At 61.9% G+C, this 21,022-nt stretch overlaps 3 protein-coding genes across 10 annotated transcripts in view; all 3 read left to right on the top strand.

The window, feature by feature from the left end:
* Window positions 1-175: 175 nt before the first annotated feature.
* On the top strand, window positions 176-4,201 carry TEDC2 (tubulin epsilon and delta complex 2). 2 transcript variants are annotated; one of them, XM_006739296.3, is made up of 10 exons: window positions 189-260; window positions 351-449; window positions 664-734; window positions 833-1,238; window positions 1,653-1,706; window positions 2,299-2,392; window positions 2,566-2,677; window positions 2,763-2,864; window positions 3,197-3,387; window positions 3,654-4,201. In XM_006739296.3, the coding sequence occupies exons 1-10, from the start codon at window positions 235-237 to the stop codon at window positions 3,798-3,800; spliced, it is 1,302 nt and encodes a 433-aa protein (XP_006739359.2). In that variant the 5' UTR covers window positions 189-234; the 3' UTR covers window positions 3,801-4,201. The 2 variants fall into 2 exon arrangements, with proteins under 2 accessions (XP_030890356.2, XP_006739359.2); XM_031034496.2 differs by lacking the exon at window positions 351-449 and having other exon boundaries at window positions 176-260.
* A 6,127-nt stretch (window positions 4,202-10,328) lies between these two features.
* Window positions 10,329-12,721, top strand: NTN3 (netrin 3). The gene is made up of 6 exons (XM_031034487.2): window positions 10,329-11,256; window positions 11,328-11,516; window positions 11,607-11,756; window positions 11,887-11,937; window positions 12,071-12,145; window positions 12,381-12,721. Exons 1-6 carry the CDS (start codon window positions 10,329-10,331, stop codon window positions 12,719-12,721), a joined length of 1,734 nt encoding a protein of 577 aa, XP_030890347.2.
* Window positions 12,722-13,900: 1,179 nt separating this feature from the next.
* The window catches only part of TBC1D24 (TBC1 domain family member 24), a 27,073-nt gene continuing 19,951 nt past the window's right edge, over window positions 13,901-21,022 (top strand). For 6 of the 7 annotated variants that reach the window (XM_081820266.1, XM_081820264.1, XM_081820265.1 and 3 more), the window contains exon 1: window positions 13,901-14,030. The gene's annotated coding sequence lies outside the window, so the exon portion shown is untranslated. Of the gene's footprint in view, window positions 14,031-14,347; window positions 14,474-21,022 lie in introns of those variants that run through there. The other variant, XM_031034480.2, reaches the window with a different exon arrangement.

Genomic DNA, 21,022 nt, shown 5'->3' with positions numbered 1-21,022 from the left:
GGAGTGGCGGCGGGTGCCGCGGGGGCGTGGACGCGGGAGCCCGAGCGCCGGAGGCGGGGCCGGGGCGCTGGGGGCGGGGACGCGGGAGCCGGAGCGCCGGGGGCGGGGCCGGGGGGCGGGCCCTGAGCCCTGGGCTCGGGATTGGGTAGCCCGGCCGGAAGGGGGCGGTCTCCTAGCCCGGAAAGGACCCGACTTCCCGGAGGCGGCAAATCCGGAGGATCCACGCCTGCCTTCATGCTGCCCGCGGGCTGCTCGCGCCGGTGAGACCCGCGCGCTGGGAGGGAGCGGGGCGGGAGGGGGCGCGGCGCTCGGCCGGCCGGGGTGCTGAGCCGCCGGTGCGCCCCCCCCAGGCTGGTGGCCGAGCTGCGGGATGCCCGGGACGCCTGCGCCGAGCGACAGCGGCAGCTGGAGCGGAGCCTGTGTGTCTCCCGCCGGCTGCTGCGGACCTGGTACGCGGACCCCGAGGCCGCCCTCGGAACCCCGCTCAGAGCCCCCCAGCTGCGAGCCCGGGCCCAGCGCCCACTTGCTTGTTGCCAGCTGTGCTCCCCTTTGTCTGCAGGCTCTGAGGGTGGGGAGCTGCCGCGAGGCCAGGCGGCTCCTTGGGGTCGGTAGGTTCTGGGCCCTGCCTCTCGGCCGTGCCACGCCTGTACTGTGTCTTGGCAGGGAACCAGTCGAGACGCCGGCTGCGGAGCCAGCCCCAGGGCCAGAACCTAATGAAGAGGCCCCGCCTCCCGGTAAACCTCCACCACCCACCTTCTCTTGGTGCCGCCCCTGCTCTGTTTTCTGACAAGCGGTGGTGAGTGACCACTGCAAGAGTTTTTGGGTTTTGCAGCATGCACACCCAGCCCTCAAGAACTCAAGGAGCTGGAGCTTCTGACCCAGGCACTGGAGAAGGCTGTACGGGTGAGAAAAGGCACGTCTAAGGCTGGAGAAAGACACAAAGCCCTCAGCCTCAAGTCTGGGTCTGCTGCCGCTTCTGCCACCACAGCCTCTGCCCCGTCCCGGGCCTCCAGCCAGGCTGGCAGTCGAGCCTCAGAGACAAAACCACCCAGGGGCGCCCACCAGACCACGGTGCCTGCCAGGGGCCTCCCTGAGTGCAGGCTTCCATCAGTGGGGGATCGCACCCATATGGGGAGAGGAGCCCGAGCCACCAAGCCTGGACCAGGCCTCAGGGACCAACAGATACCCCCATCGGCTGCTCCTCAGGCCCCAGAAGCTTTCACACTGAAGGAGAAGGGGTAGGTTTCCCAGACCCTTCCTGGAGGAACTGTTGTGTCTGCCTGATCAGATCCTGGCCAGCAGCAGGAAGCTGGGATGACAGGGAGGGCAGGGCATTGAGCTGGATGTGGGCCAGGGAAGCCCCCAGGGTGCCATCCCATGAGATCCATGTCCCAAAGCTGGCAGAATGGACCATTGCTGGGGTCTGTCCCCTTCTCCCTGGTTGTCCAGTGCCCCATCCTCTTATCCACTCAGCCCGGGGGCTCCAAATGGGCTGTGGAGGGCCTGGGCTCTGCTCCTGGTGTCCTCTCTTCTCTCGGCCAGGGCAGACCTGGACTGTGCTGGCTCCCACAACCAAGCTGGAAGCCCTGTTGCTTGTGTGGGGGGAGAAGCCTCCAGAGTGAGGCTACTCTGAGCACTGGCTTCCCTGACAGCATCCTGCTGAAGCTACCTATGGCCTACAGGAAAGCGGCTTCCCAGAACTCCCGGTAAGGCTGGGTCTCAGCTGGGTGGGGGTGGAGGGGAGAGCAGGGAGGCCTAGGCTTGCCACCAGCACAGGGCCGCATCGGTAAGACTTTTCCAGCAGGCCCCTCTGCTTTGTTGGCTGGGTGGGGACACTTTCCATGTTAAGAGAGTCTGCCTAGCTAGGACTTAGACTCAGCGGGCTTTGAGATTGGGAGACTTTGCGTCCCCATCTGTCTTTGTGGAGGTGAGGGTGAGTGTCAGCTCCGTAGAGGTGCAGTAGGGGTTAAACAAGGCGGTGCCTTTCATGGTTAGTGCTGTGTCTGCTCCAGAATTCTTTACCAGAGTCCTAGCTAGTCCCAGTGACTCAGGGCTGCTAGCTCCTCTCCTCTCCTGCCTCGAATTCTCTCCTCATACTTCCCAGAGTGGGTCTGCTCTGTCCCCTTTTCACGGACAGCGTCCTCTCCCTTCCCCACGGCCTCTGGAGGCGCCTCCTGGCATTCAGCAGGGCCAGACACCCCTCATGGGGCCCCTACCCCTGGCCTTTCCCTGCCTCCTGAGGCCCAGCTGGATGGACTAACGGCATCCCCCTCTGGTTCCCGGGTGCCTGCATTCCAGCCTGTGGGCCCAGTTCAGCTCTACACAGACCAGTGACTCCAGGGATGCTGCTACCACGGCCAAAACCCAGTTCCTCCAGAAAATGAAGATGACGGTATTCTTGCTGGGCTTGTGGGACCCCTGGGGGCGGGGGGTGGTTCTGGCTCTAAGCCTGGTGAGTTTAAGGAGCAACTCCAGGAAGGGCCAGAGCCACTCTGGGGTCCTGTCCTTGGTGGGAGAGGAAGGAGGGAACCTGGCTGCAGAGGAGTTTCCATGACCCGTGTCCAGTCAGGCTGGCCCAGCTCTGGGCTCAGTGCTGCAGAGGCGGAGGTGGAGGTGGGGCTCCTGCAGAAGGCCTGCTCCTTGCTGAGACGGCGAATGGAGGAAGAGCTCTCGGCAGGTGAGTGGGCCCTGGTGTGTGTCTCAGGGCAGGGAGGGCTTGGACCTGGCATGGACCTGGCCTGCCCTCCCTGACTTTTGCGTAGACCCTGCTGACTGGATGCAGGAGTACCACTGCCTGCTTACCCTGGAGGGGCTGCAGGCCATCACAGGGCGGTGCCTCCACAGAGTGCAGGGGCTGCGTGCAGGTGAGCACTGGCCCCCCCACCCCCACCCCCACCCCACCTTGTGCTGAGGTCTGCTCGGCGGTCAAGCTTCTCTAGCCAAAGGGCAGCATTAGCAGCTGCCCAGGAGCGGGGTCACCCCACTGCCTCTCCAGACACAGCCCTGTCACTGTAAATAGCTTATTTATCTCATTCCCAAGATAGTGCCGCGTGAGAGTCAGAGACGTACTGGCAGATGACTTGCCTGGTATTGCAAGAGATGGTTGTTGGTGGATAGTAGGGCTTCATCCAGGAGGCAAGTGGGAAGGAGGTCCCTGGCTGTCACCGCATGAGGCCACATCCCCCTGTCGTCACAGCGGTGGCGGGAGAGCAGCTGGGGCCGTGGCCTGAGGGGAGATGCCCCAGAGCCTCAGTGCCCTGTGAAGGAAGAACAGACCCTAGCTGGAGCCCCCAGCTTCTTCTCTACTCCAGCACCAAGGAGCTGCAGACTCTGGCGGCCCTCAGGCTGCGGGTGGCCATGCTAGAGCAGCAGATCCACCTGGAAAAGGTACAGCCGAGTAAGGGGGTAGGGACTAGGTGACTGGGTGCCCGGGGGGAGTGGTGGGCTTTGGGCCCATCCAGCAGACGGAGCCTCCGGGCTGTGCACAGCCAACAGCCCTGGCCCAGGAGCAGAGCTTTGGAAGGAAGAAGGGGCTGGCCATGGTGCCTGAAGCCCTCCCTGGAACTGCCCTGCTGTGGGGGCCTTCTGCAAGCCCTCAGCTAGCTGCCAGGGACAGGGCCCCCGCTGAGATCCTGGCCCTGCATTACCCCTAGGTCCTGATGGCTGAACTCCTCCCACTGGTGAGCACACGGGACCCACAGGGGCCGTCCTGGCTGGTGCTTTGCCGAGCTGTGCATAGCCTGCTCTGTGAGGGAGGGGAGCGCTTCCTCACCATCCTTCGAGATGAACCTGCCGACTGAGCCCTTCCCATGGCCAGCAGCCCTGTACCTTGCCCCCTTCCCAGGCCGCCGGACCCCGGCAGGAGGGTGAGCTCGTTCTGACCCAGACGACTGGGAGAGCAGCACCCTATTAGGTGAACGGGGATTGAGAGGATTTTTGATGTGGTGGGCCTGGGGGCCCAGAGATGGCTATACCCCCCTGGGAAACCAGGGTTCCCCGGGTGGGTTGGGGACAGCCCCCTGGATCTTCTTGAGGAGCCCAGGGCCCCAAAGCTAGTGGTCAGGCCTCCGCTTGGCTTGGCCTGGCCTTCTGCAGGCTTGGAGACCAGAGGCCTGCTGGGCTTTTTTCTTAGCTACCTCTGTTTTTTCTTGCTTCAGACTTACAAGCCGCTTGTGTGACATTAAAACTACTTTAGAAAGTATATGTGTAAGATGGAACTTGGTGTGTTTGGTTTTTTCTTTGTGTTTTTGCTTACCAAGAACATAGCAAGCATATTTATCATATTTATTGAGAACACACATAGACCTTCTGTACTGAAGGGAGGGGAAAGACACTGAAGGGGAGCAGCACTGGGGACTCCCCTCAGGCTTGGGCCCTAGCACACCTGAAACCCTTCCCCACAATCGCCTGGACCGGGCTCACTGGAAGACACAAAAGCCACCAGCCCAGATCAGAGTGGGTGGGCACTGTGTGGTCACAGCGGTCCTTCTAGCACCCGTGCTCACCACTTCTCCTGGGCTGTTGCTGTGGCCAGTGTGGGCCCCCCAACACTGACTTACCACCAGGGAACTCGCCCCTCACCTACGCCACTGTCACCTCCAAGGCTCCAGCCTCCCCCGCTGAAGGAAGGCAAGAAAACGTAGAGCTCAAGGTCATGGCCTCTGGGTTTATACCAGTCACAGGTTTGGGTTTCCACTGTGACTTGATTTCTGCTGTGGGACTTTCAGCAAGATTCTTAAGGGCCCTGAGCCTCAATTCTCAGTGTCGTCCCCACTGTCCTACTGGGGGTAATTGCTGGGAGAGGTTATTGAAGAGACGCAACCACCCGCTGCCCCAGCAGCTGGATCTGGGCCACGGGAGGTTCCTCACGCCCTCCCCTGTCCTTGGAATGTGGGTTCCACTGGCCTTTTCACTCCCAGAGGCTGCTCCCGGGACACAGCCCTGAGACAGTGATGTGGCTCTGAGAACACCGGTATGGGCCTCTCCCGACACCACCTTTTAGTCTCTGGCGGGCAGGTGCAGGGATGTAAGTTCCGTTTGCTTAGGAACCCTGCCGCCTACCCACCTGGAGGGGCCCACCTCTTGCTTCAGTCTCTGCCTGCCCTCTGCATGTTCAGCCAGTTGCAGATGACACCTGCAAGGCTCCCGAGGGGCCCACGTGCCAACAGTAATAGCTATTACCGCTGTGGCTAGGGCGAGGACAAATTACACAGTAGTAGGCCCTGGGGAGGGCTGGGAGGCTGTAGTGTTCTTTAAGTAAACCTTGCCTAGGCACCTGTGCCAATCAAGCAAATCCTCAGAGCTGGGTCATTGGCCCTTTGCGTAGCTAGCGATGAGCAACAGGGAATTAGCACCAGCCTCTGCCCCAAGGGGACCCAGGCCCCGGACCAGGTAGCTTCTGGAGAAGGCCAGGTTTTCTGAGAGCCAGGTGAGGTGTCACAGGAATGGGGAATGAGGTGAGTGATGTTGAGGCAGCCTTGGGGTGGCCCCAGGGCCCCCAGCAGGAAATCCTACTTGTAAAAGCCCCCACAGTCCCACAGGCCAGAAACCTTGAACATGGAATCTCCGGTCTTGCAGGCTGCTGGGAACCAGATGACAGACCAAAGTAGGAAACCTAAAAACAGTCCTCATTGCACTGAGGGGCCTGTAGGGACTGAAAGAGCTCCGGGACAGGAACAGGGAAGGGGGAGCCAAGAGATGGGAAGCCTGGGGGACGCCTACCCCCTCCTGGCCACTCCCTTGCTGCTTCCAGAGCTCATGCCCAGTTGCTCTGATCTTGAGGAACCCTTCATTTCCAGGGTGAGTCCCACCACCACCCTGTCACTGGCCAAAATCAGTTTCCATAGCTAGTGGTCTCCACCATAATTATTTAATCCGCCAGCTCACTTGGTTTATGGTGTACCTTCCCTACTGGACCTCTGCCCCGTGAGGGCAGGGGTGCTGTTCACCTTGGTTCCTAGCAAGGCCCAGATGGGTGCCTGAAGGTTGTGGACTCAATGACCCACCTATCAGGACCAGTCCCGGTGGTGTCTTTTGGAGGGCTGCCCGCACCTGGGCAGGAAGGGGCGGCCCGGAGCCTGAGGGAGAAGGAGGGCAGAGGCCTGGGTGAGTGCCCCCCTCTAGATTCGTGCCCGCCCACCCTGATTCAGCGTCAAAGTCGGGAGGCGGCGGCGAACTCCTCTCCCCAGCGTCCCGGTGGCGTCATCGCATCCCGGGCCAATCCGCTCTGACGTGGCGGTCGAGGAGGACGAGAGTGGGGGCTGCGCGGGCGCCCACACCCACCCAGAGCGCGGCCCCCCGTCGGCGGCATGAGAGCGCCCGAGCCCCCGCCCGCGGCGCCTGCCGAGCCCCCCGAACCCCCCGCGCCCCCCGCACCCCCCGAGCCCCCCGGGGCCCTGCGCGCGCTGCTTTTGGCCACTGGCGGCGTGGGGGGCTCCTGGCCGCGCTGCGTCCTGCCGTTCGGCGCCGTGACCCTGCTGGCCGGCGCCGCCGCCACGGCCATCACCTTCTCGCTGCGCGGACCCCACCTGGACCTGGAGCAAGGCGTGGCGCTAACCACGCTGGGCGCGGGCCTCGGGCTCCTGGCCGCCGCCTTCCTGTGCTGGCGCGGTCGGCGGCAGCGGCGGGCTGGGCGCGCGGGGCCGCGGGAACCGGGGACGTCCTGAGCCCGCGCGCGCGCGGCCCCCTCCCCAGCGAAATCACCGGGAGCCGGACGCCTCCTCCCTCCGGACCTCGCCCCCCGCGGGGCGCGCACAGCACAGCGCGTGGGACGCGGAAGCCCCCTCCTCAGACCGTTCCTTCTTAAGCCCTTAGGAGGCCAAGGGGGTGGGGGCTACGAGCCATTTCCCTCTGCTCTTCGGACTCTCCTCTCCCCACTCCTCTCAACGTTGCTTTTCAGCGTTCTGCTTGGCGCGCAGAGCCGGTCGCGACCACAGAGAGGGCCTGCGTGGCACGGGGGCCCTGCCCGGAGCGCAGGGTGCAGGATGGCCGCGGACTCGGCAGGGGCCACCCTCCTCGGGGTGAAGCCTGCCGTGCTCCCCTCCCCCAGCCGTCTGTCTTCCCTGCTGGGTTGGAAGCCCCTCTCGGCATAATAGACTCTCAATAAATGTTTGTGTGAAATGTGTACAAGTGGTGGCTTGCAAACGTCTGGAGGGAACAGGGCTGGGCCAGGAGTGTTGGATCAGTCTGCCTTTTAAGGGAAAGACCCCAGCCGCCCGAGGCCTGGGAATGTCTGGCCCCCTGGGTCCCCTCCTCCCCAGATAGGTTCCCCCAAAGCCAGCAGCTGTCACTGTGACTGGGGGTGGGAGTGGGAGGACTGCAGTGGGCTGATGAGGTGCATGTGGGGGCAGGGAGGCGGAGTCTCTTCTAAGGTGCCAGGATGGGGCAGGACCAGCGGAGAGGTGTGAGAGGCCCCAGAGGCTGGGGACAGGTGCAATGAGCCTGGACTGGGGCCTGGGGAGAAGGCCCTCCCTCACTCTCAGCAGGCCATCTGCCAGGGCCATCCTAGGGGCCAGAAGAGAATGTGTGCAGGGGGCCGTTCTGGGGGAAGAGGCCGGGCTGCCTGCAGCCTCTTCCCTGGGGAGCTGGTAGTACCACTGCCCTCTGGGCCCAGAGCTCCCTGCTTGCTAAAACGGATGAACACTCGTGCATGCAGCAGGCTGAGCCCTGGGGGCCTCCTTCCACCCACACCACAAACCACCAGATGTTCTGCAGACCTTAGCCCCAACTCCTGAGGAGGCTGGGCTGCAGACAAGGCCTGCAAGTCTGACACAGGGTTGGAGGGGAGGCTGCTCCCTGATTTCCAATTTCCTGTCTTCCCTCCTGAGTCTTGAAGTCCAGACAACCAGGGCCTCCCTGGAGGCTCGTCTCAGGTTCTGTGGAACCCTTGTGTTGGGCCTGGGCATCTCTCCCCACCGTGGCCAGCTAGTCACCTCTTAGCTTCTAACGGTCCCAGAAGGATCTGTTGCAGCCGGTACTCTCTTGCCAGGGCTCCGCTCATCCCAGGCTGAGGCTGATGATCAGAAGGACCTTGAAGAGGGTGGTTGGGAAGATGCCGTTTTTGAACTTGACTCGTGCTGGAGCATACTGGGCTCCCTGTCAGCTCCCTCATTCATGCACGGCTATCTGTTGTAAGGGGCATGGTCTTTTCATCTCAAAGTTGAGATTAGGTGCCATGGCACCTGCTCTGTGGGGCAGAGGAGACCCACAGACTCCCTGCTGCTGCCAAAGGCGAGGGGAGCGAGGCCAGCAGCCCCTCTGACTCAATTCTCCCCAAGTCTCCCATGATCTCATCAGCCCCTGCACCTCACCCCCCCACCCTTACATTTGTGAGGGCCTGACCAGAAGGTGCTAGTCACTTCAGGTGCCCCATCACCCTGTCTTCCTGGCTGCTCCATCCTCTTCTCCTTTGGTTTCCCCTGGGAGGCTCCAGTGTCCTCCTGTCCCTCCTCTCCTAAACAGCAAGAAGATTCTGCTTCTCTCTACCTTCTTCTTGTGGGTCCTTGCAGTATCTCTGGCCCAGCTGCAAGAGGCAGCTCTGCCTACCCAGACACACCCACGTGGCATCCTCCATCAGCTGCCAGGCCTGGCCTAGTCAGCCTCCCATCTGAAACTTCAGACCTCACAACTTCTCCCAGGTCAGACATGTTCCCGTGTCCCTGCCCCCTCTGCACGAAGCTGACCCTTCCTGGGATGCTGCCCTGCCCCTCCATCAAGGGCTTAATGGTTGTGGGGAAGTGGCGTCTATCCAGAGCAGTTCTGGTCTCTCTTGGCTGGGTCACTCTCAGCTGCAGCTGCCTCATCCCCAGCTGGTGCCCAGACTGCCCAGCTGAGTTCCTGCCTCAGTTTCTCTACCCAAACCTGCTGGTATGTGGACCAGGCTCAGGGGGTCTGACACTGAGCTGTCTGTGACCAGGCCCTCCCCATGGGCCAAACTCCACTCCCTACCCTCCACAGAGGTCCTCGACTGCTGACCAAGACCCTGAACCCCATGGGGCCCTGTTAATTAGTAGGCTCTCCCCCACTCCAGCTTCTGCTTTCTCCCTGCCAGCTCTGGGGACTGGCCCCATCTTGGTGATGCAACTAGATAGAGACCCAGAGATGCTTTGGGACAAGGGTTTGGCCTGATCTGGGTTGGATATGCCAATTTCATTACTTAGGCGAGCTCCAGTCAGACCCGGAGGACACATCCTTCCTGAACATAAAGCAAGAGGGACTCAAGTCGGTGGAGCCCCAGGCTGCGTCCAATACCTTTGCGGCTTATCAACTGTCCCCTCCCCACCCCCCCACCAATGGCTCAGCAAAGTTGAGCAACAGTCCAATGAAAAAAATAAATCTCAGGTTAAGGAGCCTGAACCACAGAGCCAGAAATTGGAGCAGCTTGGATTCAAAATCAGACCTGGTCCCAATTGTGGGGTTTTTTTCTACTAGAGCAGACCACTGCTTGGGGACATCCCATAACCACCAGCCCTGCTTGGCTGCTACAGCCCTGAGTGTTCCCTGTAGAGACCCAGGGGAGCATCAGGGCACCAGCCTTCAGATGCAGGGCTTAGCCTGCCAGATGGGCCTGAGGGAGGAGGCGGCCAGACCCCCGCCCAGCACGTGGCACAGCCCCAGGAGCAGTCAGGGCCTCGATGCAGGCCGGGGACCCTGCTGGGTGGTCCCCCACGGGCTGCGTGGCTGAGCCGCCCCTTCCAGACCCCTCCCGCCAGCGCATTCCTGGCTCCCCGGCCCCTCCCCCGGCTCCCGGGCCTCCCAGCCCCCTCCCCCGCTGGCCCAGCCAGTGTCTGAATCTGCTTCTGATTCCGGCTCTGCCGACGAGGCCCCCTCCCCTCCCCTCCCCTCCCTCCTTCCCGACCCGAGCAGCCCCGCCCCCGGCTGGGCCCAGGCTTGCGCCTACTGCGCCCCCCACCCCCTCCTGGCACAGCTCGCCCGCCTTCGCTACAGCCGGGAGGAGGCGGCGGCCGGGGCGCCCCAGGCCCCGCCCGCCCTCGGCCCTTCCCGGGAGGCCGGGAGACCTGCTCGACCCGGCCCTCGGTGGGTGAGTGCAGCGGCGGACGACGGGTGGGGCCTCCGCGGGCGGAGGCGCCGGGAGTGGGGGCGACTCCTGTCATCGCTCCAGGCCAGGCGGGACGACGCGCCAGCATCCCCGCTATTGCGCTTGGCCCGGGGCGTGCCCGCGGCTGCTCCCACCTCTTGGCCCCGGCTGGGGCCTCCCGGGATTGCTCGGCATTGCGGGCCAGCGGGCAGAGCCCCGGATCCGGGCTCTCTCTCCCCGAGGGCAGCGGCGTGGGGCCCGGCGGGCTGGCTGATCCACCGCGGCTCCGGCCATGCCCGGCTGGCCCTGGGGGCTGCTGCTGACCGCGGGCACGCTTTCGACCGCGCTGAGCCTGGGGCCGCCAGCGCCCGCCGACCCCTGCCATGACGACGGGGGCGCGCCCCGCGGCTGCGTGCCCGGCCTGGTGAACGCCGCCTTGGGCCGCGAGGTTCTGGCGTCCAGCACGTGCGGCCGGCCGGCCACGCGGGCCTGTGATGCCTCGGACCCGAAGCGGGCACACCCCGCCGCCCTCCTGACCTCCGCAGGGAGCACCACCAGCCCTGTGTGCTGGCGTTCCGACTCACTGACACAGGCGCCCCACAACGTGACCCTCACAGTGCCCCTGGGCAAGGCTTTTGAGCTGGTGTTCGTGAGCTTGCGCTTCTGCTCGGCGCCCCCGGCCTCGGTGGCCCTGCTCAAGTCACAGGATCACGGCGGCAGCTGGGCCCCACTGGGCTTCTTCTCCTCCCGCTGTGGCCTGGACTATGGCCGCCTGCCTGCCCCTGCGGATGGCCCACCTGGCCCAGGGCCTGAAGCTCTGTGCTTCCCTGAGCCCCAGGTCCAGCCTGATGGTGGTGGCCTTCTGGCCTTCAGCGTGCAGGACGGAAGCCCACCAGGCCTGGATCTGGACAGCAGCCCAGTGCTCCAAGACTGGGTGACTGCCACAGACATTCGAGTAGTGCTCACAAGGCCTGCCATGCTGGAGGACACCAGGGACTCCATGGCCATGGTCCCTTACTCTTACTCGGCTACTGAGCTCCAGGTGGGGGGGCGCTGCAAGTGCAATGGGCATGCCTCAAGGTGCCTGCTGGACACCCAGGGCCACCTCATCTGCGACTGTCAGCATGGCACCGAGGGCCCCGACTGCGGCCGCTGCAAGCCCTTCTACTGCGACAGGCCATGGCAGCGGGCCACGGCCCGGGAAGCCCACGCCTGCCTTGGTGAGGCCTTGGAGGGTGGCCTGGGGATCTTGGACCGGGCCAGCCTGCCCCTGACCCATCCCTTCCTGCAGCTTGCTCCTGCAATGGCCATGCCCGCCGCTGCCGCTTCAACATGGAGCTGTACCGACTGTCTGGCCGTCGTAGTGGTGGCGTCTGTCTCAACTGCCGGCACAATACCGCTGGCCGCCACTGCCACTACTGCAGGGAGGGCTTCTATCGCGACCCAGGGCGTGCCCTGAGCGACCGCCGCGCTTGCAGGGGTGAGCCTGCCACCAGCTCCCTGCACATCCTCACCTTCTTGCTCCCTGCATCCCCACGTGGGCTTCTAACCATCCTGACTCTGTCCTCAGCATGTGACTGTCACCCTGTTGGTGCCGCTGGCAAGACCTGCAACCAGACCACAGGCCAGTGTCCCTGCAAGGATGGCGTCACTGGCCTCACCTGCAATCGCTGCGCCCCTGGCTTCCAGCAGAGCCGCTCTCCGGTGGCCCCCTGTGTTAGTGAGTGACCCTGCCCTCCTTCAGCCACCTCAGCCGAGGCCACACCAGCTCCCTGCTGCTACCTGCTCATCCCCTGAGCCCTGCAAATGCTCCCCCTCCAGTGCAGGCCGTTCTCTTGTCCTGTCCGCAGAGATTCCTGTCCCTGGACCCACTGAGGAGAGCAGCCCTGTGGAGCCCCAGGGTGAGTGGACACAGAACCAGATCCCAGACTGGCATGACTGTGGGGGGAAGGCTATGGGTTCAAGGAGGGGAGGTGGAAAGGGTGGGGTAGGGAGGTGGGGATTGTTCTGTGCCAGCCTCCACACGCCCTCCAGACTGCGACGCGCACTGCAAACCAGCCCGGGGTAGTTACCGCATCAGCTTGAAGAAATTCTGCAGGAAGGACTACGGTAGGCCTCCTACCCTCACCTTCTCACCTTGCCCTTTCCCTCCCTGGGCCTCCCACTGTCGCTGGCCCCGCCCTGTCAGCGCCCGGTGGCCTCTCGTTGCCCACCCCCACCCCAGCGTTGACTGTCCCTTCTGTGCCCCCCTCCCCATACCGCGGGCGCGCAGCGTTCCTCCGCTCCGCCCGCCCCCTGACGGCTCCGCCCCGCTTGACCCCGCCCCCTCTCGCCCTCCCCGCAGCGGTGCAGGTGGCGGTGGGCGCGCGCGGCGAGGCGCGCGGCTCGTGGACGCGCTTCCCGGTGGCCGTGCTTGCAGTGTTCCGGAGCGGCGAGGAGCGCGCGAGGCGAGGGAGCAGCGCGCTGTGGGTGCCGGCGCGGGACGCGGCCTGCGGCTGCCCGCGCCTGCTGCCGGGCCGCCGCTACCTGCTGCTTGGGGGCGGGCCAGGGACCGCGGTCGGGGGTCGGGGGCCCGGGCTCAGCGCCTCCCGCGGGAGCCTCGTGCTGCCCTGGCGCGATGCGTGGACGCGGCGCCTGCGGAGGCTGCAGCGGCGTGAGCGGCGGGGGCGCTGCGGAACGGCCTGAGCCCTAAGCGCGGGCGGGGCGCTGCTTCCACATTGAGGCGCACGTTCATCCAGTGCATCCGCCTGCAGAGGAGTCTTTGCTGGCGTCGCGCGCGTCGCCATCTGGGCCCTCCCCCGACCCTGCCCAGCGACTCCCTCGATGCCACCCGCCCATGCCTGGGAGGGGTGTGACGGACACAGCGACACCCCACCCCAACACAGAGGGATGTGATAGCCGCTGAGCTGCGTCCAGGCTCCCTTGGGCAGCTGTCAACCCACCTTCGCATTCTCTTACCCCTCCAAGGGACACTGTGATAGTCCCACAAGGCTGGGAGCCCCCTGTGGGGCCGAACAACACTTCCGGGCTCTGCGAACACCCTAAGGGCCGCTGTGCCTCCCCCACCTGTGATGTCGTGATCCCTCAGAGAGCATTCTCACCTTCCTAAAAGGCACTGTGACCCTCTCCCAACAGATATGAACCCCTTGTGATGCCAGGACCCATCTAAGGTCTGAAAACACCCCAGGGGCTGCGATCGCTTCATCACGGACTCTGATCTCCAGAGAGTGCTCTAACTCCCCACGAGGCACCGTGGCCACCACGGACGCCTGTGGACCCCCGGGGGCTCGGCGGCACTGGCTCCCCCGCCCCCTGCCAGGACCCGCAGAGGGCGCTGTGTCTCCTCCCCCAGCGAGGACTGCAGCCTCTGGTCGCCGTCTGTCCCGCCTGTCACCTCCGCCTGCCCTGTCTCTGCCGCTTGGGCGTCCGTGTCCCTGTCCCCGCTGCGTCTCTGCCTGTGTTCGGCCTCTTTCTTGGCCTGCTGTGTCCCTGTCTTGTCTCCGTCCGGCTGTCTCTCTCGGCCTCGGCCTCAGGGTTCCACCGCTCAGGTCCCGCCCGGAGGACCCCTTGCGCCCCTTCTCCGCCCGCTCGGGACCGGACGTCGTGTCCACGCAGACGCGCGTTCCCAGGTCTACGCGTGACCCGTAGGGGCGGCGACTCTGGCTGGCAACCCGCTCGGCTCCGGGCGCCCCCAGCCTTGCCTTTGGCTGGACACAGCATCCCCCGCCCACTCGGCTCGCGTCCCCAGGGGCCGGCGCGCGAGCCCGCGCCCCCCAGCGCAGGGACCCGACTCCGGCAGACGCAAACTCCCGCCGCGCTGCGGCGGGGCGCCAGCGCGCATGCCCAGAGCCCGCCGCGGCCGAGACCCGCGGGCGCCTGGGGTGGGCAGCCGGCGGCGCGCGCTTGGCGGGGGCGGGGCCGCATGAGCGCGTGCGCAGAAAGGCCCGCGCTCAGTCGCACCGCCAGCTGAGGAGAAGCGGCGCGGCGGGCGGAGGTGGGTGCGCGGTCGGCGCGGCGGGGGGCGGGGGGGGCGTGACGGCGCGGCGGGGGGCCGGGTCCCCGGCTGTCACCGCAGCGGGGGCGTGCTGAGGGAGGGGACGTGGGGCAGGGCTGCGGGGCCTCCATCCGAGGCGGGGCGTGCGGGCCGGCCGTGGCGCGGGTCGGGGGTCCGGAGCCGGTGCGCCCGGGGCCCACGGCCGTCCCCGCCCGGTCCTGCCCACCCTCCCCGGGCCGGGCCCCGCGGACCGAGAGCCGGGCGGGGGGCGCCCGGGGCCGGGGCCCACCTCCGCGCCGCCGGACGCCCACCCCGGGGGCAGGGCCGGCGCCCCCGACCCTCCAAGGTCTGCGGCGGGCCCAGGGCGAAGCGTCCAGGGCGAAGCGTCGGAAAGAGCTGTTCCTGTGTCACTCTTTTCTCGGGGCACTTTCCGGCTCTGCGGGGTAGGAAATCCTCTTCTGGACTCGAAATTGCAACAAATTCTCTGATAACGTTCTGTCCTTGAAGACCTGCAACTCCTTTCCTCTTGGCTCTCTGATTGCCCCAGGATGACACGCCCGCCCACCTGCCGCTTAGGTATCTTTGTGCCCAGCCTCGGAGCCCTTGGCGTGGCTGCTGTGCCAGGCGGCAGCCGTCCTCCAGGCCTTGCCGGCAGAAGGAAGCATTTCCGCAGGGCCCCCGGCACTGTGCTTTCCGAGCCTTGAGTAAGCACAGCTGGAGGTCAGGGATAGGCTGCACCCGGTCACGGTTTTCTTTGGGCAGGGGTGCTGGTGGCCTGGCTACAGGTTTTCATTGATGACCTCACTCCGTACAGGAACAGACGCTTTGGGGCTCCTGGATTGCCACTGACATTAAAGGCCAAAGGTTGTCTAAGAGCCACCTGGGCTATGGGGAGGCACAAGTAGACTTAAGATAGCGGTGTGCGCGGGAGGCACAGGCCTGGTGGCCAGTGTGGCTGTGGTTGTGATGCTGGTGTTTCGATGTTTCCCCAGTTTTTTATTCCTAGTCAGGAGTCCGTCTGCTTTTCTGGGGCCAATAGGGGCACTTGAAGGTGGTTTTCATTATTTTGATGTATGTTTGCTCAGGTGTCAGCGGGGCAATCGCAAAAAAACAACGCCCCCAAAACAAACAAACAAAAAACCCTATTATTCCACAGATGTAGCTGTTCCCTCCACTTGAGGGTGAGGGCTCATAGCAGACACCTGTAACTGTTTGCTTAATAGTCTTGGAGACAAGCTTGCAGGTTCTATTCATTTGAAGGGATACAGGCTCTGAGAAGCAAACCCAGATAAGAAGAGATCAAGAAATCTCAGAAAGGTTTTGCAGTTAGCCCTAGCCAGTGGTGCAAGCCCCACATGCACTTCTTTTGTTCTGAAGATTGGTCCTCAAGTAATCTTCTCAGCCCTCAGATAAAGCCTTTACGTGAAGCGCTTATTGGGTAGCAAGTGCTCTGTTTAGAAGCTTGTCTCTCCCTGCGAGCAGGGCGAGAGCCACGTCATATTCATCTTTGCTCCCCTATTGTCTGGCATGGAGTGGGCAGGTGGTTCTCTCTGAATGGCTGTTGAAATGAACCAAGGTGCTAAAGCTAGTGTGGTAGTTTTCATCTGGGTTAAGGGTGACCTTCGGCGAACGTAGGCGTCATCTGGACAGGCTTTTCATAACAGTAATAAAATTCACCTCCTGAGTCTCCAAGTTCACCTGCAGGTGGGCCTCAGCACACCTGCCAACACTGTCCAGCAGGCCAAGTGACCTTGGGTACACCGTGTTGCTCCTAATTCCAGTTACGATCTGAGCCAACTCAGAAAACATATTTAAGTGTTTGCTTTTAGATGGTTTCTGGTTTAAAGTACATAAGAACAATGAAGCAGGTTATAAAAAAGCACTTAACGTTTACCCTGTTCAATGTTTTACCTGTTGAAGCATACCTTTCCTGTTATGACAACTCTGTCCATGGAAGAAAGAAGCCCTTTTCAACTCAAAGCAGCAATTTCAGTGGCTGTTACGAGTGTCACTTTCCAAAGGGAGATAATATCAAAGGGGGAAAAAAAAACTCAGGCATTTTATTAAGAATCCACTTGAATTCTTTATTCAGTGGTTTTCATTATGCTTTCAACACAAAGTTATCGAAATCCTACTTCCCTTCGCACAAGGAGGCCCCGTGCTGTTCTGTGGCCGCAAAGCTGTGGGAGCCTCTGCGCTGGAGGTTACGGTGCAGGGAGGAGGTGAGCCGCTGCGTGCCTGCAGACGTGGACAGAGTTTGCTGGGGAGAGAGGGCAGTAGCCTCCGGCTGGCTTTCAGTAGGGATTCCTAGGAAGGACTTGAGCTAATTTTGAAGAAGGAATAGATGTGGCGAGATCGTGTGAGGGAAAGAGACTTCCAGGCAAAGGGATGGTGCGTGTTATGTTTGCAGGGAGAAGGGCACAGCTACCTCGCACCCTGCTGTTGCAGGAAGGGCCTTGGGAAACTCCGGTGGTCAGGGAAGGCGAGGCTGGTGGCAGATTGGGAAGAGGGTTTGAGTTCCAGGCTCAGGTTTGAACTTTACCCTGAGAGCAGTGGGAAGCCCCCAAGGGACCTCGGGTTTGTGAGTGACTGACCAGATCGCCTTCTCCATGGGTGAGGGGGCAGTGGTAGCCGTGTTGGGTGGTGAAGGCCTGCGCTGAGTTGGAAGCCATTAAGGGGCCACAGAAGCCTCCCTGGCCAGACGTAGGCCCAGCACAGAAGAAGGGTGCTGGGGGACAGGTGCCTGCAGGGAGGGGAAGGGCCAGGGAGAACGGAGGCATAGGGAACGCTCCAGGAGCGGGTGACAGCAGTTGGCAGCGCCATGCCACGCACACGGGGTGCCGGAAGGAAGCTGGCTTGGGGGCAGGTGACGACTTTCAGTGTGGAGATGCTAAGCTGGAGGTCAGTAAGGCTTCCCAATGGTGGGTGGATGTACATTAGTCTCGAGCCAAGGAGAACGTCCTCGGCTCGAGAACGTGTGTGGGACTCCTTCCGGTCGTGCTGAAGCCACAGGGACTGGGGTGGGCCTCCCCAGGGGAGCGTATGGAGTAAGCAAGAGAAGCCTGGAGGCACCTGATGTTTTATGTCCATACAACAGAGGATGGGTGAGGTAAAGGAAGTCTGATTCATAAGCCCTTGCCTTTGGGGCCTGGGGGCAGGATCATGGGCTTCTTCGTTCTCATAGGGCCCGAGTTTGTTGGTTATAGTAAACAGCGAAATGTAAGATTCTAAAGGTGCAAAATCAGATGATTGATGCCAGGGGCCTTCCTGTCTCATGGCTTTATGTGCCTTTTGGGAAACCCGGATTGTCACTCATCTCAAAGGATCCAGTTTCCCTCTAGACCAAGGGTTGGTCCCCTCAGAGCATTCTTATAGTTAGATCTCTGAAAAAAGTGTTTTCCAGACCCAGAGACCGATTCAAAGTTGTGGAATTCTTGAGGTCCCCTTGCTGTACTTCTAGGACCCCAATCTCTGTGTGGTACATCAGCATTAGCAGTAAGCAGGACTTTGGAAAGACTCTCGATGCTGAGGAGCAAGTGTGTGGTGCCCTCCCGTCTTCCTCCCACACCTGGGGGCTGAGGGGGAGAGGGTGGGGAAAGGCCCATGTTGCAAAAGGAGCCTCTCTCTGCCCTCAGGTGGCACAGGGCCCCACAGGGCTGGTCTGGCCTTCAGATAAGTGCACAGTGGGCTGTTAGAAGTTATCTTTGCCTCTGAAGGAACATGCCCCTCACTTAGGGCACCCAAGACAAGATCTTATTCTGTCCTATGGCAGTTATGTCCCCCCCCCCCACCTGGCTGTGTGACCTTATCAGTCTCCCTTGGGTATTGCACAAGGACCTGTTGGCAGGGGTCACATGTGAGCAGTCCTGGTTTCTCCCTCCAGCCTACCCAAGCTCCTCTCTCCTTTTACAGGTGATTGAGACATGGCCTGGCCTGTTTTCGATAATCTGAAACTGTGTCTGCCTAATTGTTACACAATTTTAATTGGGTACCACACACAGTGAAGGGTGTTGCTTACTGATGGGCGATTCTGTTACCAATAAAAGTTACTGTGTAGTATTCTAAATGTAGCTCCTTACCTGCTTCCACTGAAAGCTTCTCTTTGCATTCTGTCCCTTCAGCATTTCCTTGTATCATTTTGCAGGGGGTCTCCATCTTCAGTAATTTCTTTTCCAGCAAAGATAGTGCTAGCCTTCAAATCTTGGTAAAGCTGCTGGCCTTAGAAAGATCCAGGTGTATGCATTAATTCCTCCTGCCTCAAACATCCTTCCCTGCCCTTTGGGGATGTCCCTCCCCACCACCCAGCACAGGCCAGGCCTCGGTCTCATGCCCTTTGGCTTCCGGGAGCCTGTGTGGCTGGACTGTAGGACTGTTCTGTCGTCTGCGCCGTGGATGATGATCACTGGCCTGCCCTCTTAGAGACTGAAGGGCTCCCCGCCCCGAGAGGCTGTGCCCTCTACGGCCCTGTCCTCGGCCCATGCGGTCACTTCTGCTTCCTGGGCCAGGGCCTTCTCGTCCCTCAGGACCCAGCTGAGGCCCCCGATGCCCTGTGCTTTCCTCTCTCGCGCACCTGTGCCAGGGCCGGCACGGTCCATCCATTCGTGCCCCGTAGGCAGCGGCTCATTGAGAGTTTGCGTCTCTGTATGCGGGACTTGGTACACAGGCGCCCAGGAAGTATTTTGAATGCCTATTAAAATGATTATACCAGCAAGACTCCCTCTCGCCCCAGCTTTGTTGTCAGGTCTAAAAATACTTGCTAAGAACCAGCTCTGTGCCCAGCCTTCTGAGGCACACCTGTGACAGGCACCTTGCTTGGAATTCAGACAGGTCAGAATTCCAATACTGCTGACAGGCGGGTTCTCTTCTGCTTCTCATTCTGTGCAGCAGGCTGATGGGTCACGTGCCCTGGGGGTGTTTTCCAGACCTGCAATTGGGAGGACCCTTTCTTGCTCAAAGATACAGATCCTGCATTAGAGCCCCATTCCAACCTTAGCCCCTGCCTGTGGGCAGACCAGGCCAGGCTGGGGCAAAGGTGTTTGAGGCGACAGAGGGACATAGGGAACTGTTTGGAGTGGCCAACAGGGACCTGTTTCAGGTCCTGTGCCCTAGGCTCAGATGCCGTTGGTAAGACCTGCATTTTAACCTCTGCCTGGAGACAGGCAGACGGGCCAGCCAGTTGTGCTGTGATTAATGCCTCGTTAATGGTTACACCCCTTGTCCCTGGCACGCGCCCTCCATCGTGTGCCACCAGCAAAGGGCCAGTATCCAATTCCCCAGAACCGGCTGCCTGGTAGTCACTGTGGAGTTGCCAGTTGCCATTAATATTTGAAAAATCCCTGTGTTCTGCTTCAGGGATGAGGCAGAGCACAGCCTGCCCTCCCGTTACGCAAAGATGCCTGCTGGGAAGGTCACATGCGTAGAACCAGTTGGCAAACGCTCCTGTTAAGAATTAAATTTGCCTCTTGGGCTAAAGTGGTTTGGGATTTTTCTGCATCTCCATGTTTCTTTCTCTTGTTTCCTCCTTCCCGGGTGCACTGGGTATGGCGGGAGGCCCCTGGACTCAAAAATCATCATGTGGTAGAAGAGCTGGACTCATAAGCAGGTCATCGCAGCAGCGTGCCCACAGTTAAAACCGTTTTTGCACAAGGAGGGGTCGAGTGCAGTGAGGGCGCCCCCAGCCCTGCCTGGGAGGTCAGGAAAGGCAGGTGAAGGAGACTAGTGTCTCCTGCCTCGCCTCTTCCTCCACAGGGGTCATCCAGCGCACCAGCACCAGGGGTCAGACCCTGAAGGGAGGGCGGGGCCAGGGAAGGGTTTCAGGTGCAGCACAGAGCTGTGTTGGTTGGTCGTGTGGAGTGTGCTGTGCTGGGGAGATGCTGAGGAAAGCAGCTGGAGGTACAGGGCCTGAGTTCACAAGAGGATCTCAGGCTGAGAAGAACGTGGACCCCTGTGAAAGCTGCATTTAAGAGACTCTTGGGAGGATGGGAGCAGGAGTGGCATGGCGGCTGAGGAGTCCGGAGGGCAGGAAGGAGGAGGCCACCGCAGAGGAGAGCTGAGAGCAGCGGGGTCATGCATGCTTCAGGGACATAAGGGCCCAAGGGTATCCCTGCAAGGTGGGCACACCCCACTTTCTCCAGAAGCTTGACTGGCAAGGAAAGAAGAAGGAGCGACAGAGCCGGAGCAATGCATGGGGTCTTAAGGCAGAGCAGGAACACTAAGGATGCAGGAAAGCGGGGTGCCAGGAAGCTAAGATCCAGGCCCTGGGGGAGATGCAGACTGAGGGGCAGGTGGAGAGGAGGGGCAGAGTGGGAGGGCCACAGGTGGGTGTGGAGCTGTCAGCTGGTGTGCAGAATGCGAGAGGATGCTGGCCTGCGGCTCTGAGGGCCCTGACTAGGGCAGCATGAGTTTTCCCCCTACAGCTGGTGTGCAGGCACAGAGAAGTGCGCTGTCGGGCTGGCTTCCCCTGTGGGTGTGCCTGGTGGCTGAGATAAGAAGACAGGAGGGCTTGGCACGCAGGTCTAGGCTGAGTGGGCGAGGAAGTAAAGCCAAGAGGGGCTGCTGGGTAAGGGGAGATGGAGTCACGATGTGTGGGAGGAGGGGCGAGGACTGTGAAGAGCTCCTGGATGGGCTCATGAGAGAGTGTGTTGTTTGTGACACACCATCTCTGGCAGTTTCAGACCTGACTAGGATGTGGATGAAGGGATAGAGATATAAAGCTTCTAAAGTCGGGGAGCATCAAGCCAAGGCGGCCTCCTCTACCCTCTAATGCTCTGCAGCCTTTGAGCAGGGATGAGAGCAGGCAGGAAACAACCCTGGGTGGGCAGAGTCCAGGGAGAGCCCAAACGGGGGAGACAGAGTCCTGGGAGAGCCGAGGTAGAGGGGGATAGGGTCCAGGGAGAACCTGGACAGAGGGGGACGGGGTCCAGGGAGAGCCCGGACAGAGGGGGATGGGGTCCTGGGAGAGCTCAGAGGGGGGCAGGGTCTGGGGAGAGCTC

Source organism: Leptonychotes weddellii, chromosome 5, assembly GCF_054177405.1.
Source record: "Leptonychotes weddellii isolate Sample4059 chromosome 5, ASM5417740v2, whole genome shotgun sequence".
In the NCBI taxonomy this organism is placed as follows: domain Eukaryota; kingdom Metazoa; phylum Chordata; class Mammalia; order Carnivora; family Phocidae; genus Leptonychotes; species Leptonychotes weddellii.
The sequence above is the reverse complement of the archived record's forward strand: the minus strand, read 5'-3'. Positions and strand labels throughout refer to the sequence as shown.